Genomic DNA, 23931 nt, shown 5'->3' on the forward strand with positions numbered 1-23931 from the left:
CAACATCTGTCAGGCGCCTGGCAGCTCTGCTTCCTTTAGCAGAAAATTCTTACAATTGAGATTCACTGGCAGCTCACTGCTGACTAGTTGTGTGGAAGCTTCAGTTCCTTCCATATTGGCAACAACATCAACACTGGCTGGTCAGCGTCCTCGTCCAGTAAACTTATCGGCCGAGCCCACGCTTTGGCAGCTTGTTGACTCGATGAAGTGCTGTCTTGCTGAATGAGTGAGCCTAATACCTCAAATTAAGCGATCCGAAACCGAAGTGTAAGTAAATATGTGAATGTAGCATTAGCGCGCAACTAAACTGCCTAAGAAAGGATCGCACAGCAGAAGTTCAACGTGCGTTATCCCACTTCGTGCGTCACGTGGGGCTGCAGAGAGGTGGCGCCATGGTATGTCCTTGCGCCCAATATCCACAAGCTGTAGTACTAAGCAATGACCATGCTGGACTTCACAGTAGGTTAAAATCTAGAGCAAGCCCAAGCTACTTGTGTAGGTAAACAAGCTGTATGCTTTGTTGCGGCACACCAAACGGTTTATATGAACTTGTTTGGTGCACTGCAATAACAAATGTGACAATTTTGCAGTATTTCAAAATTAATATATATTCACTGGTGCACGATTGCAGACTTCTGCAATGTAAAAATGCCTAAACAGGTACAGAATAGCCCGCTGGTAAAGAAATACGGCATTGCTAGACCAACATTCTGTAATGCCAGCTTCGGGGACATTAGAGATACTGTCATTAGACAGTACATTAGCCACTGTTCAGTGCAGAATATGTTAATAAGCTGGGCACTGCACCACTTCCCACAATCCCAGAGAAACTATTTTTGAAATGATACACCAGGAGTGGATATGCTGAACAAGCAATAGAGCAACATTGTGCATTTTATTTGAGGACATAACATCAGACGTGCTGAAGGCAATGCCCGACACTGTTTACACAGCCATTAATGATGTTTGCAAAGGCATTTCAAGCTGACGCCGCACAGAAAGCTGGTGGTGTGATGCTCACATTTTCACTTTAACTGTGGGTTGCCTTGCATAGGTGATAGTGACATGCTAGCAACAATGGTGGTCAGTCAGATGCACATTCTGTAGGGAAGAAAGCACTCTGTACTGATTGATGCACAACAGCATTATGCATAATGTAACCTGTCTTGTTACATTATGCTCAAAACTGCTTAAAAAAGAACCTTGAAAGAAGTCACAAGTATGCAACCTGTCTCAATAAACTGTGCACAAAACTGCTTTCAAAAGGAGCCAACACTGCTTAAAGTACCTGAAGTGCTGTTGGAAGATTCAAGATCCTATTCCTGAGATTTGGGTTTTGGCTGATGGTGACTGTGATGTCTGCCAAAGCTTTTTCCTCCACCAATGCTGTTGCCAGCACTGTACTGTACACTTCAAGTTCTCTGTAAAGCAAAAATAAAAAAGTTAGCAGAGATACTATAAGGCTGATCCACATAATATCTAGCACCGACAACATTTTTATTTATTTATTTCATTTATTTATTTATTTATTATTATTATTTTTTTTTTTTTTTTCCTGAGTATACAAGACATGCCCATATTAGTGAGTAAAACCCTGCTGATGTGCTCCCAGTTACTGGGGTATCCTTGGCTACTATATTGTATTTGCATGGTTCCGGCACAAAGCTGGGACCACAGGAATTCGCTGCCTCTTATGCTTTTTTTCCAGAGTTGCACAGAAGGCATATCAGTGGGGTCCTACTGAACAATTTTTGCCATAAGCACGTGCTGTTTTTAAAGGTAACAAAAAAAAAGAACAGTGAATATGACCGCAGAACATGATGACCATTTGCTAGCTCTTCTGTGCAACTCTTGGTGTTCTGAAATTGTACAGATGCTATCCTTATGAGCCATACAAGACTACTTGACGTTAGCTGTAGTCATGCAGAGAGTAAACTTTATGCTGTGTGCTTGCTCTATCCTAAAGCAGCCAGTGTACCTCCTGATTGGTTGGCTGAAAACTTTTATTTTAAAGAAATAGTAGTTAAAGAATCTGTGGTTGGCATTCTTATTTCAGAACACCACAGAAATATGTTTCGATTGCCATTAGGTTCACCACTCTTTGTCAATAAAGTTTAAAATAATGAAAATATTCACAGTTCCAAGTTCAGAAATATCTACCTCTGTCATTAAATTTGTAGTTGATTGCTTCGTGACCTGGATTTCAGGAAAAACGCAATTGCTGATAGTAAGAATAGACGAAACGTTAACTGAGTATGATGGCCAGACTTTTTTTTAAGCCCTTATTATGAGTATTTTTAGTTTTTCAATGTGCGGGAAAGTTTAATTACAAAATTTATGTCATGAAATTTATATGATGATGTTTCAAGAAATGTATGGTAACTCTACATTTGATGGTCATTTCTTAAATGATAGGTCATTTATAAATTTCATATAGTACCTATGGCTCTTGGCCACTTTCTATCAAGCACAACAAAAGACGTTCCACACAACCCATGAGTAGAGTCACAAGCAGTCTTGAATATAGCAAAGGCACGCCTCCAGAGTCATAATCTTTTGAAGTCAAACCACTAGCACCACATAAATTTGACCACTCTCCCGCTCCTCCCACATGAGAAAAGTGGATATGAAAAGAGCATGCACCAACAGTAGCATCAAAACAACACTTATTGAAAAAGGAAACACAGCAAAACTTTACAACAACAAACACTGCTGCAAGAAGTTCTGAAGCACTTCTTGACATTAATTGAATGCAAAAAAAAAAAAAGTACCAGACTACTGGCAGGTTAGCATTGTAAGCAAACAATGTTCCATCACATTTTTTAAACTAATGCAAGAACAGGAGAAACATCTTCAACATGGGTTGCAGGATTTAAAATGGACTGTATAAAATAGTGCTATCAGTATTTAGACTGCACCTGAACTTGGAAGATCTGAAGAAGCAGGCAACTCCTTCAGCCATGGGACTACATTTTTCTGTATAATAGCCAAGGAAGCCATTGGCTTCAAGAATGGGCTCCAGGTCTTCTCGAAAAACTTTGCGGTCAACTTCTTGCAGACAGATCAAGTCTCCTTTGTATCCTGTAAGAGCATGGTAGTAATATCCTCAGAAAAATCTGTACAAGGCATCTTCTACTTGGTTTGAACAAGGTTCCGTATGCCCCGAGGCAATAAATAATGTTAATAAAGAAAAGGGTTTGCAGTAATCCCAGTCTAGAAATTTCATAATTCCAGGTAATCGAAATATCAAAACCTTGCTTTACCTATTTTTTTCTTCATGTATTTAAAGCTTCCATCATTCAAACAGCCACTTACCCTTCTCATACAATGCTTCTGCTGGAGCAAACTTATCAGTGAGTAAACAACTACCCAGAAAGCATGAACACATAATATACAGCTTTGGACCCCGTGACCAATGTGAGTGTTAGAAAGACCTTGTGTTTATCCATTATCTATTCACCTCAATATACCTATGCTTACAAGTACTAGTAAATCTTTAAAAATATGCTTGTACACACAGGATCTGTCCTGAAAGTAAAGAAACATGTCATGGTGCTATGTTGTGCACGTATGCTTGACAGGGAAGCCTGTTTCAAGGGAAAAGGGGAGGCGGAAGGGGGGGGAGGTGTTTGGAACCAGGTGTTTTGGAACCTATTCAGGTACTTCTTCATGGTGTAATTGCTGAGTAGATTTAGCTAGGCTCCTTGTAAACATCTATAGACAAGAGTCATGTTTGTAAACAAAGGTAGCAGTGCGATCGGCCAAAACACAGCGTGCCTACACTGCGCTAAACGACGCTGCCTTCGAAACCAGTTTGCGAAATCTATAGGAAACTAGAAATCACATTTCTAGCTCACTGTACCTGCAACTTAAGTGACAGAATTTCATCGCATAGTTCTTGTGGTTGATAAAAAAAAAATTCTGTTTTATCGTATAGACGTGTCAAGGTCATTCACAGGTTAATATATACATGAAGGCTTTTAAGAATGGTCTCATTTTGTTCTCTTCGCTCTTATAGGAGAGGTGCATGAGCACAAATGCAATGTTCTCTCATTTGCTTGCAGCGAAATTTAAGCAATCTGCTGATCTCTTTTTTTTGTTATATATTTGGAACATTCTTATTCAAATGCGCGTCATCTTACACTGCTTATTTTGCACCCCTCATAGCCGAATCCACTTTGGGAGATTAAACTTCATATATTACCATACTTAAATATACTGCTCGATCAGATCTAGGCTGTACGTGGATATTTAATTCATTCGTCAGGTTCCTAATGACCTCCAAAAGAAAATTTAATAATCTGAGAAATAACGCTGCGTGACTCTGCCGGGATCATAACGATGTTTACTCGCTTTCTAGGACCGGTGATGAACAGTCACTCGTTGAAACTCGTGAAAGTGAAAACAAAGAAAACAAGACCAGACCTGTTTCGGCAATATTGCGCTGGAGTGACCACTCAAGGTAAATGCAGTTACCTTCGCAGCAGCTTTGTGTCCTTTTCTATACGAACATATGGGCAGTACTGCAGGTGAATGCGATGTCACAGCGCAGCTTTCCTGCCTTTGATTAAGATCATATGCACGCTCTCATCAAAAGTTCTTATGAGTTGATAGTATACACAACAAAACATGCAAGAGCTGCAGAAGTTTGCTATTGCACTCTTTGTCATGCGGCCAAAAAGCAGTCAGACAATTAAGAGTTGCAAAGAAACTGATCAAGTTTCAGTGCAGAAGTGCAACGCACGTTAGCCGCGAAGGCAATCCTTCGCCGAGGGGTCTACTTGTCGCGCTCAACGCCGCTGCCTTTCACTCTTATCTTTATCCGACCGCAAGAAACATGTGAAAACAAGTGCCATTTTCTTTTTTTGTGCCTCGTGGTGCAACCAACCGCACAACAGCTTGCAGAAATATCGGGAAGTATGCCCGAAACACAGCCAGCGCCGTGCATACAATACAGACGGCTCGGGCTTTTGCCTACACCCCGAAACTCACTGCTGTCACTAGCGCAGCCACATCTCCCCTAACGTCACGGGCTGACGCTTGTCTATAAAGTTACCTGTAAAGTATCTGCTGTTGAGCTGCTTTGGACAAGATGCACTTGAAAACTTGTTCAGCACTGTTACGTTTCACTCACCAATCCCTAGTGCAAAGTAATTTAGGTACAAGCTTCAAGTAATTATACTTGAACAGTTTTGTTTTGTTTTGTTTTTCTCAGCCAAATAAATGGCATTTATATGAAATAGATGATTCAGTGCAGCTTGCTGAACTTCTTTTTTCCAAGCCCAAGCGTCGAGCGAAGTCGAGGCTCGGGTGTAGCTCTGAATATAGCCGAGGAAGAAAATGAAGGCTTCTGATACATAGTCGGTTACACTGCGCAGAATGTGACCAAGAAAAATGAACTCTGCAAGAACTGTATAGAGGCTTTAAATGGCTTAACAAAAGACGCCGGTTGGCTTCTTGTGCTGAAGAACTAAACTGAAAGAGCACAGTTATTCTGTATTGCTTCAGGTACTGTATCGGCTGTTTTAAACGACGAGGGCGACTACATTAAAGGTAGTGAAAAGGGATCAATCGATTGAGAGCAATCACAGCTTTAAGTCACATACCATAATGGTGACGTTCTTCGACAGTTCTTTCTTTAAAGATGTTTGCTTTCAATCAAAGGAGTGAAATCATGGTAAAGGAGCTCAAAGAGAAATCAAAATGTCCTTAAAAAGCATTAGAATACAAACAGCTGAGATGAAAATAATATGAAATAAACTGACGGAATGTCTACAATGTTCTTTGCATTTTTAATCAACCCTGCAAGCTTAATCATCCTAGTGACTTCCACATTCCATGCGGACACAAAATTATGTGCTTATGAAGAGTAACAAAATGCACCTTGAGACATCTGCTCCATATCTCGTTTTCTTGTTGGCTTCTTTTAGACTGCAATGCAAAGGTTCAAGTGGAGTGGCCAAACCAAAATGGAACAAAATATTAGAAATTATCATTTTCTATGAGCAGAACAACTCTTGTGAAATTTTAAGAGTATAATGTAGTGTATGAATGGCATGCAGACATTATGATAAGCAGAAAAAGCTCTTTTCCTAAGCCACGGTGCTAAAATTGAATAAGTGCGTGCTGAATATTTCCTTCATCAATTTTCTTCAAGTATTTCAGTGCATGTTAAAGAACCCCAGGTGGTCGAAATTTCCGGAGCCCTCCACTACAGCATACCTCATAGCCTGAGCAACTTTTGGACGTTAAATTCTGTAAACCAAACCTCAACCAAATTTTCTTCAAGTGAGGAGAATTTTTTTTATCAAGCACTGAAATAATGCTTCTAACTATACAAATTTACACTCAATGCATTAGACCATTTCTTTAGTTATACCATTTCACTGCACAACTCACTTTAATCTTCCAGAAATTCAATTCTGGCTTTTGCTTCTTTACTCACAATCTAAGTGGGGCTCTTGAGAACTGTGGGCCAAAATGAAAGAAGAAAAAAAAAAAAAAAGATCTGCACACATTCAGAGTTCCCGTGTGTTTATGCAGGAGCAACTAACTTCCTGGCCACAGGCACATTGGCTGCACTGGAATAAATATGGCAGCTGCAATGATTGCGGTACTTTCTCAGTTCCAGTGACTTTAGCTTATGCGCTTGAGAATGTGCCCCTCCATCTTTTGTTGCTCAGTTAAAGAAACAAGGAAGCGAATGTTGGAACAGTAGGACGCAGTGAAGTTCCCTACTAATATGCTCAACATGATCAAGACACCACATCAAAGTAATGAGCAGACTGTGACTGTTCGAATATCACAAAGCTTTTACAGAAAGCTGAGAAAACGTCCATGACAAGCAACAGCCCTGAGCACCCGTTGGTGCCTGTTGCATGAGCTAATTGTTGATTGTGTGCATGCTTTAGTGAACGCTGATTGATGTTTAAGTCTCTGTATAATTGCAGATTGGGGATACTGAAAAGACAAATAGTACACGAAATTCTCATTGAACATTTGCAAATGCGCAAGGTGCGTGCAAAAATCATGCAGAAAAATTTTAACACTGTGCATTAAAATGGAGACCTGAATGACCATTTTTGACGAACTGTTGCAGCAAGTCAATAGTGACTGAAACTTTCTAGCACAAGTTATTACTGAAAATGAAACGTGGGCATTTCAATATGATCCAGATGCAAAGACAGATCTCAGAATGATATATACCAGAGAACCCTTCCATTCAAGGTAGGCACCGATGTTTAAATCCAAAATGAAATCATGTTGATCGATGACTGCAACAGAATTGTACATAAGGAATTTGTTCCCTGCAAAACAATGGTAAGTGCTAGTTTCTATGTGCAAGTTTTCCAGACATAGAGACAATGCGCCCGGAGTGTGCATCGGGAGATGCAACATCATGTTTCTGCACCACAGCAACACTCTGTCGCACATGTTGCTCGCTGTCAGGCAGTTTTTGAGCAGACAAGTAGTAACCACGCTTCCCCCAGCCACCATTAGCCCCAACCTCTCTACTTATCATTCTTCCTCTTTCTGAGGGTGACTCGTGTTAAAGGCATACAGGTAAGACACCCTGGAAAAAGTCCTAAGGGGTGCAATGAAGGTGCTCAATGAAATTACAAAAAAGGATTTCCAAGACACTTGTAAATAGTGGAAAACTTGTTCTGCTGAGAGTTTCGAAGCCCAAGGATCTTATTTTGAAGAATATACTAAATTATTTGAAAGATTTTGCCAAATAAACTGTGTTTTCCATACTCAGCCTCCTAACTTTCAAGACAAACACTATACACGTTAGCAGTCTTTATTAGATTAAGAACTAATCTTGTCTAGCGTTATTCAAGGCTCCAGAAATTGAGGTCCTGGCTTGTTTTTAATAAGTACCAAACCAAGCATTTAGTTTTGTCTCATGCAGTATGATTTGTCTAATAAAAGATAGCATGCTGAAATTTTTTAACGTGCCATTTTAGTTGTTTACATCCCTAATAAACAAAATAAAGGCATTGAATCTGCAAAGAAAAATATACGCTAGCTCTAAAGATGCACACATTTTTGTTTACTATTTATATGTTTACCTCCTGCTTGAGCCAATGTTTTGGCTCAAGCAGGAGCAGTTTAATATAAGCATACAAAAAAAAAAGAAAATGCAAGCACTCAATGCAAGATGGAAACACAGAATACATACAGTACTGCTCACAAAAAAGATTGAACATTACAATATTATTTGTTGCCATTTTGCAGAACCTCCACTTCAAGGGAGAGGAAGGCATAGACGGCCACGAAAGTGTTTGATGCACAATTACAATGGGTAACACTAAAGTACAAATCGATGGTATTCACAGGTGCCTGAATGCAACAGATAAGTATCTTTTGAAATTGCATGACTATTTGAATTCTAAAATGAAAGAACTGACTAAAAATTATATTATCTGGGGATTTCAATTTACCGGAAATCGACTGGACCACCCTAACTCCTGAAAGTAAGAAAGTGACTAAATGCGAACTGCTTTTAAACGATGTTCAGTTTTCCTTACAACAGCTAGTTACAAAGCCGACACGAATTCAGGGCGAGACTAGCTCAGTGCTCGACCTTTTTTTTATTGCGAAAGCAATACTAAACCAGGTCTAACCGCTTGTCGCGTGGTCCATGGCCCGTGGACCCCCTTGCTCCTCGACCTCCTCAATCAGCCTGCCATGACATTTGAATTCACGTTACCCCTAGGCAACGGGCAGGAACTGCCAACTCGGGTCGCTCCTTTCATGTGGGAGGGTTGATATCCTCCTCAATCAGCCTGCCATGACATTTGAATTCACGTTACCCCTAGGCAACGGGCAGGAGCTGCCAACTCGGGTCGCTCCTTTCATGTGGGAGGGTTGATATCATAATCAGCCTGCCAGAACTGTTTGCATTCTCGTTACCCCTACGACACGCAGGCACGTCCATACGGCTTAGTTGAAGCGTGACTTTATATGTGGGCTGGTAGCTTACGCTCTCGCGTCATAGCCTTAAAGGATGAGCTTAAGTGTCCCCAATAATGTAGCACCTTACACTGATAGGGCGTGATGGGGGAATAATGTAGCAGGCAAAAGAAGCTTCCACTGCTGCTTTCGCAATTCAACTAGGGTTAACCAGAGCTAAACCACAACAAATTTTTTGCATCTAGCACGTTCACCCCGGGACTTGTCATTGAAGAAGACATATCAGACCATAAATTGCTCGCATTAACATTTCCACAGATGCAACAGCAGCATACCGGAGCCCACCGTGCGCAGGCACGTATTGCAACGAAAGATTATCGTCGAGCTGATGACATGAGCATCATCGATTTCATAGATTTAATGTCGGATCGTTTTATTTTGGAAAACTGGTTGACTATTATTGATTTATGGCTAAAGTTCAAGGAAATGATAAAATACTGTGAAGAAATCTTCATTCCCTCCAAGTCAAAAAGAATACAACGTAAAACGCAATATATTACCTGATATATTACCCCTAAAACGAAGGCTCCAGAGAATGCGTAGAAGTAAAAAATCACCTGCGGAAATATGTGAACTTTCCCATATTCTTAAAAAGAAAATTATAGATGCAAGAGGAAGGTTTTTTTTTACAAGCACTTTGTCAAATTTTATTTATGTCCACTCAGCCACAGAAATTTTGGCAGTATTTATAAAAATCTGATGATGCGATTACAAAAATAGAAATTGACGACTGTATCGTTAAAGATCAGCGAGCTATTGCAAACTGCTTCAACTCATATTTCCAGTCTGTTAACACGTGCAACTCTGGTGAATGCAGCCCCTGCGCAGCACACCACCCACATGTCCAAGGTACTGGTAATGCAAACAGGCGTCCTAAACTTGCTCTTGCTAATAGATACAGAAAAGTCTCCTACTCCAGACGGCATCTCAAACGTATTTATTAGACGCTATGCTCAACAGATTGTACCTTTTGTGTGTGCAATATTTACCGAGTCACTTAAAACAGGTACTGTTCCACAAGAGTGGCTCCATTCGAAGGTGAAACCTATTCACAAGGGCGGCAGCAAACTGCTGGTAAACACATACCAACCTATATCATTAATTAGTTCTCATTGCAAGGTAATGGAGCACATAATTCATAAAGCTATCATAACTTACTTGGAAGAAAATAATCTACTCTTCCCCAGACAACATGGCTTTCGAAAAAAAAATTGTATACAGTTACTCAACTGCTTGAAATCACACATGACCTGGCATCAATAATTAATTCTCGACTACAGGCTGATGCAATCCTCATAAATTCCGCTAAAGCTTTCAATCGTGTTAACCATAAAAATTTGATTCTGAAACTAAAATCAATAGGTATTGATCTGAAAGTAGTAGCATGGATAGAAGCCTACCTTTCCAACCGCAAACAGTTCCTCTCAATAAATGGTTTCAATTTGGATTACCTAGAAGTGTTCTCGGGTGTCCCACAAAGCTCCGTTCTTGGGCCTCTGCTGTTTCTTATATATGTGAATAATATTTATTTGTGTGCAGAACCTGGTGTGATACAGCCGTGAACAGCTCTGGTGATCAACTGAAACTTCAATCATCTGTACAAAACATTTCTGACTGGTGTGCAGCTTATGCAAATTAAAATTTCGAAAACTATGCTTATAAACATAACAAGAAAAAAAAAAAATTCCCCTGTCTCACAACTACATGTTATCTGGTTTCTCGATACCACACATAGCGAAAGCAAAATACCTGGGGATCACACTAACCCAAGACCTTAAGTGGAACACACATATCGAAAACATATGTAGCAGCGCGTTTAAACCGCTTGCTTTTCTTCTCTGCAGACTAGCAATGGCTCCATCGCATGTAAAATTAACTGCCTACAAATCATTCGGTCGACCTATTCTTGAGTATGCGAACATAATCTGGGATCCCCATCAAGCGTACCTGATCGAAAAGTTCGAAAAAATTCAGTCAAAAGCACTACGGTTAACATATTCGAAATACTCGCACCATGAAAGCGTAACAGCCATGTGCATCACTGCACAGATTCCGGCCTTGTTTTGCCGTCGTAATGCGGCTGCAATGAGGTTCCTTCTCATCTTTATTATCATAGATTAAACATAGTTAAGGAAGACTACCTGAAAACACCCCAGTGTCACTCCACCTGAGGTAACCATAATTATTGTATTAGACCATTCTGGGCGCGTTGTGACACATTTAAATACTAGTTTTTTTTCCTAAAGCAATAGAAGTGTGGAATGCATTACCAAATGAAATTGTCAACATTGCTAACCCTGATGTCTGTTTCCAAAAATTTGAACGTGTTTTTCACCAATGAAAATGATGTTATTTGACTGTCAATGATTTTCAGTTCCATTGTGTTTCTTTTTGCTTGTACTGTTGATATATACGAGTGACTTGACCCACTCCTATATGAGCCTGAAGAAGGCTTACAGCATTAATAAAAAAAATATATATATATATATATATATTCATTAAGAAATTATTAAGCATCAAAACCCAATAACACATTTCACAGACAGAAGGAATGAATTTGCATGGCAAAATAACAAGGTGGCAGCATGCTACATGATAGCTGTTTCAGCATGCACTGCTTGAAGAGTGTCAGCTGAAAGCAAAACAGTGTTGGCTTACCTAGAATTTCCTTTGTAAACAACTGCTTCCTGTAGCATAGGTCAAGGGCATAGGATGCACAGTAGGGGAACAGGATGGACCGTGAGTAGCTTGTGTCAGCATACACATCAGCCAAGATGTTGTAAGATATGCATCGGAACCTAAGGCACAGATCCAGATACATAATTAACCTTGTGAATAGAGCACAGATATAGGACATGAATATTTAAGTAGTGAAAGAAATGAAAGGATGTTCAATGTACTTTTTATGGACAAGGCAATATTTTCAGTTAGAACATTGCATATAACATCACTGAATGTCAGTATCTCGGTGCTGCCTTGCTATTTCCCTGTCTAATGGTTGGCTGATATGCTGTGCACATTGCAAAAACAGCTTTCAGTAATGGCCTAATCAAGCGTCCTTGCTAATGTCAGCTTATATCCAAGATTGCCCTCAACCAACCTGACCCTTTGACTGCTTGTGAATGAACTGACAAACCTCTTCTATTATGCGACACCAGGCTTAGATTTCTATCATTCTACACTGCAAATTGGCAATTTTCATGAGCCATGAGTGGTTACAATATAAAATTTGACACAATAACATACAGAGCTGCGCATGTTAACACACACGCACACACACACACACACACAAATACGTGCACACACAGATTGCGGCATATAGGAACTGCTCGCAAAATTCTCCAGGAATTTGACCAAACACACAGAGCACAGGTTTAAAAGCCACATTTAGAACGCTTACGGTCACAATCTACACAACAAACACTGAACATTTTTTTTTTAAGTAACATTACTAGCGTGTGTAAATGTGCCATTATTAAAAAGCCTCATCTGCAGGAGGCATATAAAGTTTGCAGTGCACAGGAATTTAGTGTGCATCGAAGTGCATTACGGTCATGCCTCGTTAATATGACCTTTGTTAATATGGAGGACTCGAATAATAGACACTATTTCTGAGGACCAAACTTTTTCAATGTATTTGCGCCTCGTTGATATAGAAACTCGCTATCCAGACAATGGACAGGGGAAAAATGCAAAGATACCATTGGGGTCCGTGCAGTTTTGTCGTGTTATTGTGGACAGAAATAAGAGCCATTCTCTACTTCCTCGCTCAAAATATTTCATTTTTGCACGTTGAATATGTTGAAAGTGCAAATCACTAAGTAACACCCCTTTCTCCTTCAGGTTTCATGCGTACAGAGCGAAGTTGCCTAGCTAGCCGATACCCATTGCCATTCTTTGTATTGCATAAATGGCTGTGAAGGATATTCTCTTGGCAGCTTGTGCAGAGTAGAAAGCAAATTTAAGCAACTTTCAGGTAAATGAGTGCTGATATCATGTAGCAGCAGTTCGTGGGATGTGAACAGTTGTAATAAAAGTCATTTATCCATTAGACGCCATAAAGCAAAGCTATACTGCAAAGACTCGTCAAGATACGCTACTTTATTACAAGACAAAAGGTGACCGAGATAACGGGCTTGTAGTTCCCATGCATACTATGACTAGTTTCAACTTCAGTACCTATCGCTATCAACAAAAGTGGATATTAATTATAGCTTATTTTTCTTATTTTTCTTTGCAATTCGTTATTATGGACAACTCGCAATATGGATAGTTTTGATCTGGAACCAAAGTGTCTGTATTAATAAGGCCTGACTGTATAACAAAGCTCTTCTTGAAATGTAATAGTTTAAGCACATCCTTTGAGGAGCTAATTTTTCTTAGTTCGGGAAGCATCTACAAATAGTAGTTGCGTGCATGCGTGTGTGTTGGTACTTCATGTCTAGTCACTAAAAAATGGAATTGTTACATACAGCACAAAGGCAAATTAGTGCTGAAGAATCCAGTACTGCACGAAAAGCAAAAGCATGCTTATTTAAAATATGTCACTTCTAAGTGGTTCCAAATGTTTCAAAACAAAACCATCAAAAATAAGACAGGAAGACAAGCAGAGGGATAGCATTCTGTAGATGCAGGAAAGGGGTGTTGAGAAAGTGAGCACAATTTCCTTGTGCAATGTTTACGTTACACTTGTATGACCTACATTGACTAATATATATTTTCTTTACTTTTTGCTTTCCTGCCTATGCTTCATAACATCGCCTATGCTATTGGCCCTGCGTAATCCTACAGGTGATGTTTTATTGCCAGCCCTCTACCAATGCCTATGTCACCCTAGCATTCTCCCTTTTTATCCTTTTCTGATAAGAAAAAAGAAAAATTCTATGCAGGTACACCCTTTGTGAAATGATTAGAGCCTAGGGGGTCTACTTCTGAGCCATACTATGTGGCTCGTAATGCATTCCCAGGTTTCCAAACTTGCTCAAGGCAAGAAGAATTTTCGTCCTATCTTCTCCAATGACTAGGACTTCCACAATTGTCAGAGAAGTCGTAATATATGCCTTAAAAGCAAACCCCCTGGGCTCTAAACTTTTGACAAAAGCTGGACATGCCATGTTATACAGTATATTACAAGGCATGCATTCTTAAGGGGCATATGACCCTTAACTTGTCCCATATCCGCCATTATTGAAAGCATTGCTTGAAACCTGAAATTGTGGCCAAGTTTATAGCCTGAGAAAAAAAATTTAAATACAATGCAAGACTGGTGCCCTTTCCTGCTATGTTCCTGGAAGAAAATGAAAAGCTCGTACAGCCCACTCAGATTGAATTTAAAGTTGTCGTGTTTGCTTTTCCAGTCACAATCTCCTTAAGGAACAGAACATTGAAATTTAGGTCTCAAATTTTTTCAGAGCAATAGAAAGATTGATGTCTAAAAGGTAGAAAAATTTTACCGAATATTTTTTGATGAGTGCATATGCCCGTTTTTATGTAGTCCGATACTAGAAACCAAGAGCAGTAACCGCGATGACTGGTGGTTGACAAAAAATATGTACCGAAAACAAATATAAATTTCACTCGCCAAACAATAATTAGACATATTTGCGTAGAGTAGCGTCCTTTTCAGTTGCAACACTCAAGGCTGTCACAGCACAATAATGCACGCCTCGTCGACAAAAGTTTTAGTGGGCTTCTTTCACGTAATTCCAAACGCTGAGTCGCCACCTGGTGGCAAAAGCAGAAAACATGCCTCCCGTGGTGCGAAAGATGGGGTGGTTTTTATTTAAGGACGCACTGGAGAGAGCGCAAAATATAAATTATGGCAAGCACCCGTAGAAGAAAAAAGAACAGTATGCACTTACGAAAATCAGAGCTATTTTGCTGAGATGCAGTCACGTGGGGTACTACAGTGAAAGTATTTAATAAAGTTTCTCCACTAGACAGCACCTCAGTTGTTTTTATGCGATTTTCAGTCGCAAATTAAAATTGTAAAGCCTCTTTTCTTTGATACTGTGGTGCTCGATCTCAACTATTTGAGGCAAGATCTTTTCATCTCCACAATAATCTCATGACATATTTTAGCCAGTGTTATGTCCCTTTAACAGGCACACCGTCATGATGATGAATCTATAAAAGGGGTGAAGTCACTCAGCACACAATTCTCATCTTCAAGTGAACAAGAAGTGAGATATCATTCTGCAAGTTTGTTTCCCAGCTACAATAGCCATATTTCAATGCTGGCAGAACAAAAGTGCTCAGGTTCTAAAGTTGTTGAAGCTCATCGTTTTGTCTGCAAAGCTCTACTACAACGTACATACTACACAACCCAGGCACAGCCTATATACTTTTCAGACTCTATCAGCAAGTTTTTTTTCCATTATCCTTCGGTTTGGTTTGGTTTGGTTTGTAGGGTATAGCATCCCAAAGCGACTCAAGCTATGAGAGATGCCGTAGAGAAGGGCTCCAGAAATTTCTACCACCTGGGGTTCTTTAATATGCACTGACATTGCAGAGAACATGGACGCCACTCCGTTTCGCCTCCATCAAAACGCAGCCGCTGGCGGTCGGGATCGAACCCGGGATCTCCGGCACAGTAGTCCGGCATCTTAGCCACTGTACCACCGCATTGGGTTCATTAACCTTCACCAGACCCATTGGATACTGTACAATTTATAGCCATAGTCACAAAGCATTATGGCGTTATCCTGACACCAGACTTATGCATATAAATTGACAATTGAAACTGACTAGCTCACAATCCATGCATAAAAACTATTTAATCATCAAAATATGCCCCGCTTTTGCACTTACAAACAAGTTAATATGCAAACTGGAGCGTTCCACTGAGCTATTTTGTGTCAGCTTCAGATACATATTATAAAACAAGAGAGGGAATAGAATGGTGGGAATGATCACTTGAATATGGACAAATGAAATCTCCAGGAGTATTTTCAAGGAAATTTCCATGTCCCAGCAAATGTTTACAGTACTGCATATATATTCAAATACATTTTCTTTGTAGAGTTTGTGCTTTCAGTGTCTTGAGAGAATTTTTGTAACTGCATAATCAACAGAAGCAACAGAGAAAAACATTAAGTGAACAGGCCTGCAAAGATGTGCAAATTGTCAACCACAACTATGAAATAAGCATACCTTCCAGGTGGAGTGAGGAATGTTGTGAAGAACTGTCTAGCCTCAAAAGGGCAAAAGCCAGGCCCAGCCTCTACAGTAGAGGCAGACATCACTTCCACTGGCATGCCTCTCCTTGAGCCAGCACAAGGTGTCACCCTCAGAAGTATGTAACGTCCAAGATCCGTAGTTTTCGGCATCAGGAACGAACTACGCTGATGTGTTTTAACGAAGAGCTTGTTGCTTACTTTGTATACCTCATGAATTGGAAAAGTTTGCCCTCTTTTGACAGTCATGAACCAAGTCATCTCACAGTCATGAAGGTCACAATGTTCCAGTTCAATGCGTGCATGAACAGGAAAGCCTGCCATGATGTACTTGGGAAGACGAACGCTGATGACAGTAGGTGCATTCACTGCAACTGAGTACCGGTGCTCGCCAATCTGCAATGTGAAAAATCAAAACAGCTGCAGAAAAGACAATGGAACCCAACAAAACTTCTCAGCACTGCTGTTTGCTCCATGCTGGCCAAAGTGTCAAATGCAGCTAAAATTCTCATTTCATAGATTTAACTGTTTTCAGCAAACAATAATGTTATAACAATTGATAGTACAAGTATCAAGCCAATACCACTGCACTAAATCTAGTTTTCGGTTCAGAATTTTTCTACCGAGGGAATTAGATTTTCCTTTATGGTAATAGTTGCATTTCATAACAAGGAATGCACAGATATACTAAAACTGTGTAAAAGCAGAAGTGCTCGAATGACAGAAAAATTGCCTCACCATATCAGCTAAACTGAAAACCTACTGCAGGCTTCTGTGACAGTTTTCTTTTACTGCTTTTCTTGTTGTACTGCTTTTCTTGTTTTTGTGTACTTCGTTCGTCCTCGTCTCTTTTGCGCTGTTTACCCTCAATGGATTACCAACTTGCCCAAGCGTCTGTTTTAGCTTGTTGTACAGACCTCAGCAGAAATTTATTATTTTTATTTTCATTAGTACACAGCCAAAAAAGCCAACAGAAACTATTTTGATGGATATGACTGCTCAGTAAGCAAAAAGCAGATAATATAAAAAATCTCTAATACAGCACAATCCATACTCATAAGTATACACTAAAGGAATTACAAAATCAACTCCTGACTATTTTTCTTTAGTGTAGGCAAATAACAAGGCCTGTTTTATTTGTTTCCCCGTTTGTACAGCTTTATTATTATTTTTTTTTTTTGCATTTTTTGCACAGAAACCTACAACTGAAGAAAATAATTCATGTGCTACTCTAGAGCAGAAAAGGTTATACGAAGTGTGACTTCGCAAGGCCACATATGTAATGACTGTGCTGGCCACATTTCATGAAGCCACAACAGGGTTTTCTTCTTTTCTTTTACCATTTTCATGTCTTTTGTGTTTCTCGCTCCATTTTTTTTTTTTTTTTTTTTTATCATCAGCAGCAGAAACAAACTTGAATTGACTGGAAATAAGAGCGCTCCCAATGACCCCTGGTTATTTCAGTTCTGTGCCAACTACAGGTACATTATCACAGCAAATTTTCTAAAATAATTTAGTCACATACCTCTCCGAAAAAGCCTGTCCAAGCTACAAAGTATGTTTATCACGTGTTGTTGTGTGTGTTAATGTCCTCGTTTTTTTCGCGCTGTTAAATAATGGATAGCAACCAACTTGCCCAGCTTTCTGTTCTTATCTATCACACTCCGGGTGTTGTTTTTCACAAAAATACAGCAAGAAAATTAAGTTTCTATTTTCTCTTTTAAAGATCCCTCTCTCTATATTTTTGCTTGAAGGGGGAGGAGAGGCAGGGATTTGCATAATCAGCACCCTTAAAAAATAAACTATTTATCTGGAATAACTACATGCTTTGGTTTGTAATCTCTCTAAAGTGAATTATTTAGGACAGTTATTAGGTACATACGACACTGGCTGGTTCAAGCACTACTGGAGACAACAATGCACAGGACACACTAACAGTAATCTAGGCACATAAGCATCAATTCCACCAACTCATTTCCCTACCAGACTTTACAGCATGTAAGTCAGGCTTTCATTTCCACATGAATGGTCTCAAGCCATCTAGCTAATGGCTTCGTTTGCCACTCGTGTGCCATGGAGAATTTTGTCCTCAGTAGTACATTTCAGCATGGTTACGGAGTTCTGTAAGAGGCTTACTCTGTCTGTAGGGTGATGCTCTAGAAGTCAAGCTTTCAGTTAGTATAACCGAGTTTCATGGCACATAAGCAGGTAAAGTTATCATATGCCAAACACAGGATTAAAATGTCTGTTATGTATGTCAAAAGGACTAAATTATTTGAAATCTGATTAAGACATTCACCTCCTTAAGAAACCTAAAAACATAAAAAATCAGTGTATTAACCTAAGAGCAATATTGGATGAGATGGGATGTACTCGTTCTAAAACAGAGTAAAAATTTTTTTTTTTCTTATTTGCTCAAGATTTGCTCATGAGAATGTGGTTGACTGTGAGCTCACTTCCACATATTTCGCACTAAGGTTTTTTTTGGCTTGTGCCGGTACGAAGTTATGTGTAAGATTTATATGTGTCCTATGCAAAGGCAGCACAAATTACTTTACTAAATGCTGTTGATGTTTGCATGATTTCAGTTCCAAGATAGCCTTATGAGATGCAGTTTATTAACACTTCATTATCCCAGACAGTATGGCACTGACCTTTCATTTTATTGGGTGCTGAATTCATGTTCTAGTCAAGTTTTTAAAAGCCGTTAAAATTTGTTGTAATCAAAATGGTGCAACCTCAATGGCATGCCAGCACTAAAAATGAAGAGAATGATGAAAACAAACTTCTATGCCCTGTGAATGAATTGTATATGAACAACTTTGAGCAAATAGACAAGAACTAAAAGCGGTTCATGAAAGACTGTGTCATTCAATACTGCCATGAGAAGGTCATGCAGTTGCTTTTACGAAGCAGCAAGAAAGGACGTCACCAGTTGAACATGTTGCAAGCAGTGGTGTAGCAAGCACTTGTAGGATGATGGTGTTTCAGTACAAGATGCACATTTTGAACTTTAATCACTCCGAACACCCACTTGTCGTACCTTTCTCATAGGAGCAGAAAGAAAACAAGAACGAAAATGCCAAGTTCTTAATAAGATGAAAGTATTTTGTGCTGGAGACCATTACTGACAATAACTCAGAAACTATCAATTCTGTTGAGTACAGCATTCTAGGTCAGGAAGCGTTGCAGCTACCCCGTGTCTGGAAAACGGCGCTTATCAAGAATGCTCTGACAATGCATAAACATCCAGAACCCTTTAGATTCCCCTTCATGGATCACTGCCTTGTCGTGGCGGAGGGGCTTGCGAAACTCGATGAAGTCGTGAGCTCTGCTGTGTAGGGGCACCCAAGATAGACAGGTCACGGCAGAGAGTTCTGACAAAATGTGATTCACTGGAGAAGGTAATGGCAACCCACTCCAGTATTTCCTGCCAAGAAAACCCTACGACTAGTCATAATAGCATTAATGATATGGCGCCGGAAGATGAGCCCCCCCAGGTTGGAAGGCATCCCACATGTTACTGGGGATGAACAAAGGGCGATTCCTAGTAGCTCCAGGATGAATAAAGCAGGACGCTCAGTTGTGGATGTGTCAGGAAGCGACCGGAAAGTCCGATGTTGCAAGGAGATATATCACATAGCAACATGGAATGCAAGATCTATGACGCAAGGTAAACTAAACTGGATATCGTTAAGCGAGAAATGGACAGATTGAACATTGATATCTTGGGTGTCAGTGAGCTCAAGTGGACCGGAATGGGAGAATTTAATTCTGGCGACTAATATGTCTTTTATTGTGGGCACGAATCCAGGAGAAGGAGTGGGGTCGCTCTCATAGTAAACAGAAGAATGGGCAAAGCAGTGCTAAGGTACAACCCCAAAAACGACCGAATGATTTCACTTCGGATCCAAGGTCACCCTTTCAACATAACAGTTATCCAAGTCTATGCACCAACCACTACTGCTGAAGAAGCTGACGTTGAGAGATTTTATGCTGACCTGCAATGCCTTTTAGACCGCACTCCATCATCAGACGTCCTTTTTCTCATAGGAGACTGGAATGCTAAGGTGGGGAGTGAAGAAATATCCGGAATTACAGGCAAAAGTTCGGTCTTGGTGAGCCAAATGAAGCTGGGCACAGGCTAGTAGAGTTTTGTCAAGAAAACAACCTGACCATAGCGAATACTCATTTTCAACAGCACAAGAGGCACCTGTACACATGGACTTCACCGGACGGTCTGTACAGGAATTAGATTGATTATATTCTTTGCCGGCAGAGTTGGAGATGCGCTATACAAGCAGTAAAAACAAGGCCTGGGGCCGATTGTAGCACCAATCATCAGCTTCTTGTTGCCAAATTTGAGCTTCGATTGAGGAAAACGCAGGAAACTAGAAGGCCTTTCAGGTATGATCTGGATCAAATTCCATCAGAATATGCTGTGGAAGTGAGGAATCGATTTCAAGAATTAGATCTAGAAGACAGAGAGCCTGAAGAGACGTGGACTGATGTTCGTGATATAATACAAGAAGTTGCTACTAAGGTAGTTCCAAAGCAAAAGAAAAGCAAGAAAGCAAACTGGTTATCTGAAGAGGCTTTGCAAATAGCTGAGGAAAGGAGGATGGCAAAAGTTATGGGGGAAAGAGAAAGATACAAGGTTCTCAATGCGGATTTTCAGAAAATAGCAAGAAGAGATAAGAATGCCTTCCTGAACATACAGTGCCAAGCAGTTGAGGACAACAGCCAATAGAGGAACACAAGAGGTCTGTATAAGACAATCAAAGATATCAAAGGACGCTTCTGTGCTAAGCTGGGCGTGATAAAGGACCAACGAGGCAGGGACCTCACTGAAGCCTCAAAGATAAAGAAGAGGTGGCAGGAATACACAGAAGAACTGTACAAGAAGGACCCGGATGTGCAAATGCAACATAAGACAGTTGTGAGTACTGATCTCGAGCCGGGCATCCTGAAGAGTGAAGTTGAATGGGCTTTAGCCAGCCTTGCTAAGAACAAAGCTAGCGGAATGGATGGCATTCCAGCTGAGTTGCCTCAAAACCTCAACCATGAAGACGCTGTTAATGTTCTGTACACATTATGTCAGAAAATTTGGACAACCCTGCAGTGGCTACAGGATTGGAGGAGGTCAGTTTACATCCCCATTCCAAAGGCAGTGCCAAAGATTGTTCCAACTACCGCACGATCGTGCTTATTTCGCATGCTAGCAAGGTGATGTTGAAAATCCTCCAATGTAGGCTCCAGCAGTATGTGGATCGGGAGCTTCCGGATGTGCAAGCTGGGTTTCGCAAGGGCAGAGAAACTAGAGACCAAATTGCCAACCTTCGCTGGATCATGGAAAAAGCAAGAGAGTTCCAGAAACCCATCTACTTCTGCTTTATTGATTATGCGAAAGCGTTTGACTGCCTAGATCACAGAAGATTGTGGCAAGCTCTCCAAAAGATGGGAGTTCCAATTCACCTCATCTGTCTCCTCAGGAACCTGTATGAGGGACAAGAGGCAACAGTCAGAACTGGGCATGGTCTTACTGATTGGTTTCCGATTGACAAAGGAGTGGGGCAAGGCTGCATACTGTCGCCCTGCCTATTTAACCTATATGCAGAGTGTATCATGAGGAAGGCCGGTCTGGACGAGTCTTCAGCTGGAGTGAAGATTGCTGGAAAACGTATCAACAACCTTAGATATGCGGATGATACCACTTTAATGGCAGAAAGTGAAGTGGAACTCAAGAGACTTCTGATGCGCGTACAAGAAGAGAGTGAGAAGTTTGGGCTTAAACTGAACATTAAAAAGACAAAGACCGTAGCGTCTTGCCCTATCAAGTCCTGGAGCATCATGGACAAGAAGTGGAAGCTGTGACAAATTTTCTCTTCTTGGGCTCCAAGATTAGCTCGGAAGGAGACTGCAGCCATGAAATTAGGAGACGCCTGCTTCTGGGAAAGAGAGCAATGGTTAGCCTTGACCGCCTAGTAAAGAGCAGAGACATTAATCTGCCAACCAAGATCCGTATAACTCGTGCTATGGTCTTTCCAGTTGTGATGTATGGATGCGAGAGTTGGACTGTGAAAAAGGCTGACCGCCGAAGAATTGACGCGTTTGAATTGCGGTGCTGGCGAAGACTCTTGAGAGTTCCTTGGACTGCCAGAAGATCAAATCAGTTGATATTGTCGACCATAAACCCTGACTGCTCATTGGAGGGTCAAATTCTAAAGTTAAAGCTCAGCTACTTTGGTCATCTGATGAGAAGAGAGGAGTCGCTGGAGAAAGATTTGATGTTGGGAAAGGTTGAGGGTCACCGGAGAAGGGGTAGGCAGCGAACGCGATGGTTAGATGGCATTCTCGAGGCGCTGCAGATGAAGTTATGTGATGTTAGGAAGATAGTGAGAGACCGGAAAGCGTGGCGTGATATGGTCCATAGGGTCACGAAGAGTCGGACACGACTGAACGACTGAACTGAACTGAGCCCTTTGGATTGCTAATTGGCGTAAATACGGCACACGTTCAAAAACTTTTAACCAGCGAAAATGCCTTTATGAATTTTCAACAAATCTGTTCTCTAACTATAGTACATAAATCACTGAAAATATTTCTAAAGCACATTGTACCAGTACATTGTGCCAGTGCTCCTCATGGGCAAAGAAATGACGTCCATTAGCCAAACTTTTTTCCCCCCTCACGTCATGGTTTTTGAACATGAAGCATGTGCACACTAGTGCTAAACTTAATGAGACATCAATACTTTAACATGAACAACAAGTGGTCTACCTGCAGAATGGAGCCATCCTTCCAAGCGTCGCTATTCGCCATGTCTCCGGGTACAGGGACACCGTTACATTCCAAAGAAACTGGCAACCCCTCTTGCGATTCGGTTTTCATTGCCTCTTCATCTTCATCTGGGCAACCGTTCTTCTTCTTCTTCTTGCGTTTCTTTTTACCTTCTTCAATGTTGGCAATATTGATAGCTATCCTATTAAGTACTATGTGAAGTTTCTCAGCTGATGAGCGATTTAGCGTATACTGTCGTTGTTTGACATCCTGTGACGCATACTTAAACGACAATCTCAGCGTTTTACCTTCAGAATTATGGTTAACGTACACGTATTTCTCTGCAGCGACAGCAGCAGACGACATTCTTATTTTGCACTGCCACTTGAAATGTGGCAATTTCGAGTTCAGGAAACGCATGAATAACATTCCTAGCAAATGGCAAAACGTATTGCTCTATTAAAAAAGAAATCTAAGGCCGTAAACTATACTGGATTGCATAGTTTTAAGGTTGTATTTAAGAGCAAAGGTAATGAACAGCACGAATACCAGCGTGCGAAAGCCATGCGACCGTGTCCGAGTCTCCGCTATGGTGGCTAGAAAGGTTAGGTGACGTGAGCGGGCCGAGAGCGCCGCTCCTACGTTTCATGCCTCGCGTAGGTGGCGCTGCTCTCAGCACTTCGATGCGTGCTCGGCTCGCGCTGGGGTAAACTTCGCTGCGGTTGCAGCGCAGTCATACCAACAAAATGTTAAAATTATTGTTACCACTTGAAATATTTTAACCAGGTAAGCAAAATAGGCAAGTCAGGAGTGACATCGACTGCTAATATGTTCTTTGGCACCATGAAAGCGGGAGATGCGGCTGTGCCGGTTGTTTTGCTTGTCGCGCTACTAAATGCTGCTTAAATGACGAAGTTTTGGTCTGAAGACGCATTACATACCCTTCCCGATGGGCACAGTGTTCGCAGTTATAAAGATAATTATTTTGGTTTGGTATTGT

General features: G+C 40.7%; 1 protein-coding gene across 2 annotated transcripts in view; it reads right to left on the minus strand.

The window, feature by feature from the left end:
• LOC146206048 (2',5'-phosphodiesterase 12) overlaps nt 1-23518 on the minus strand; it is a 46188-nt gene extending 22670 nt beyond the window's left edge. For both annotated transcript variants that reach the window (XM_084590703.1, XM_084590701.1), the window contains exons 1-5: nt 22932-23518; nt 16129-16547; nt 11635-11774; nt 2919-3081; nt 1289-1421 (exon numbers count right to left, since the gene is read on the minus strand). In XM_084590703.1, coding sequence (XP_084446829.1) covers nt 1289-1421; nt 2919-3081; nt 11635-11774; nt 16129-16547; nt 22932-23360 — 1284 coding nt within the window. In that variant the 5' untranslated portion in view covers nt 23361-23518. The remainder of the gene's footprint in view (nt 1-1288; nt 1422-2918; nt 3082-11634; nt 11775-16128; nt 16548-22931) is intronic.
• Between the last annotated feature and the right edge of the window lie 413 nt (nt 23519-23931).

This window comes from Amblyomma maculatum, chromosome 1 (assembly GCF_055883805.1).
Source record: "Amblyomma maculatum isolate TAMU_Amacu chromosome 1, ASM5588380v1, whole genome shotgun sequence".
NCBI classification, from domain to species: Eukaryota; Metazoa; Arthropoda; class Arachnida; order Ixodida; family Ixodidae; genus Amblyomma; species Amblyomma maculatum.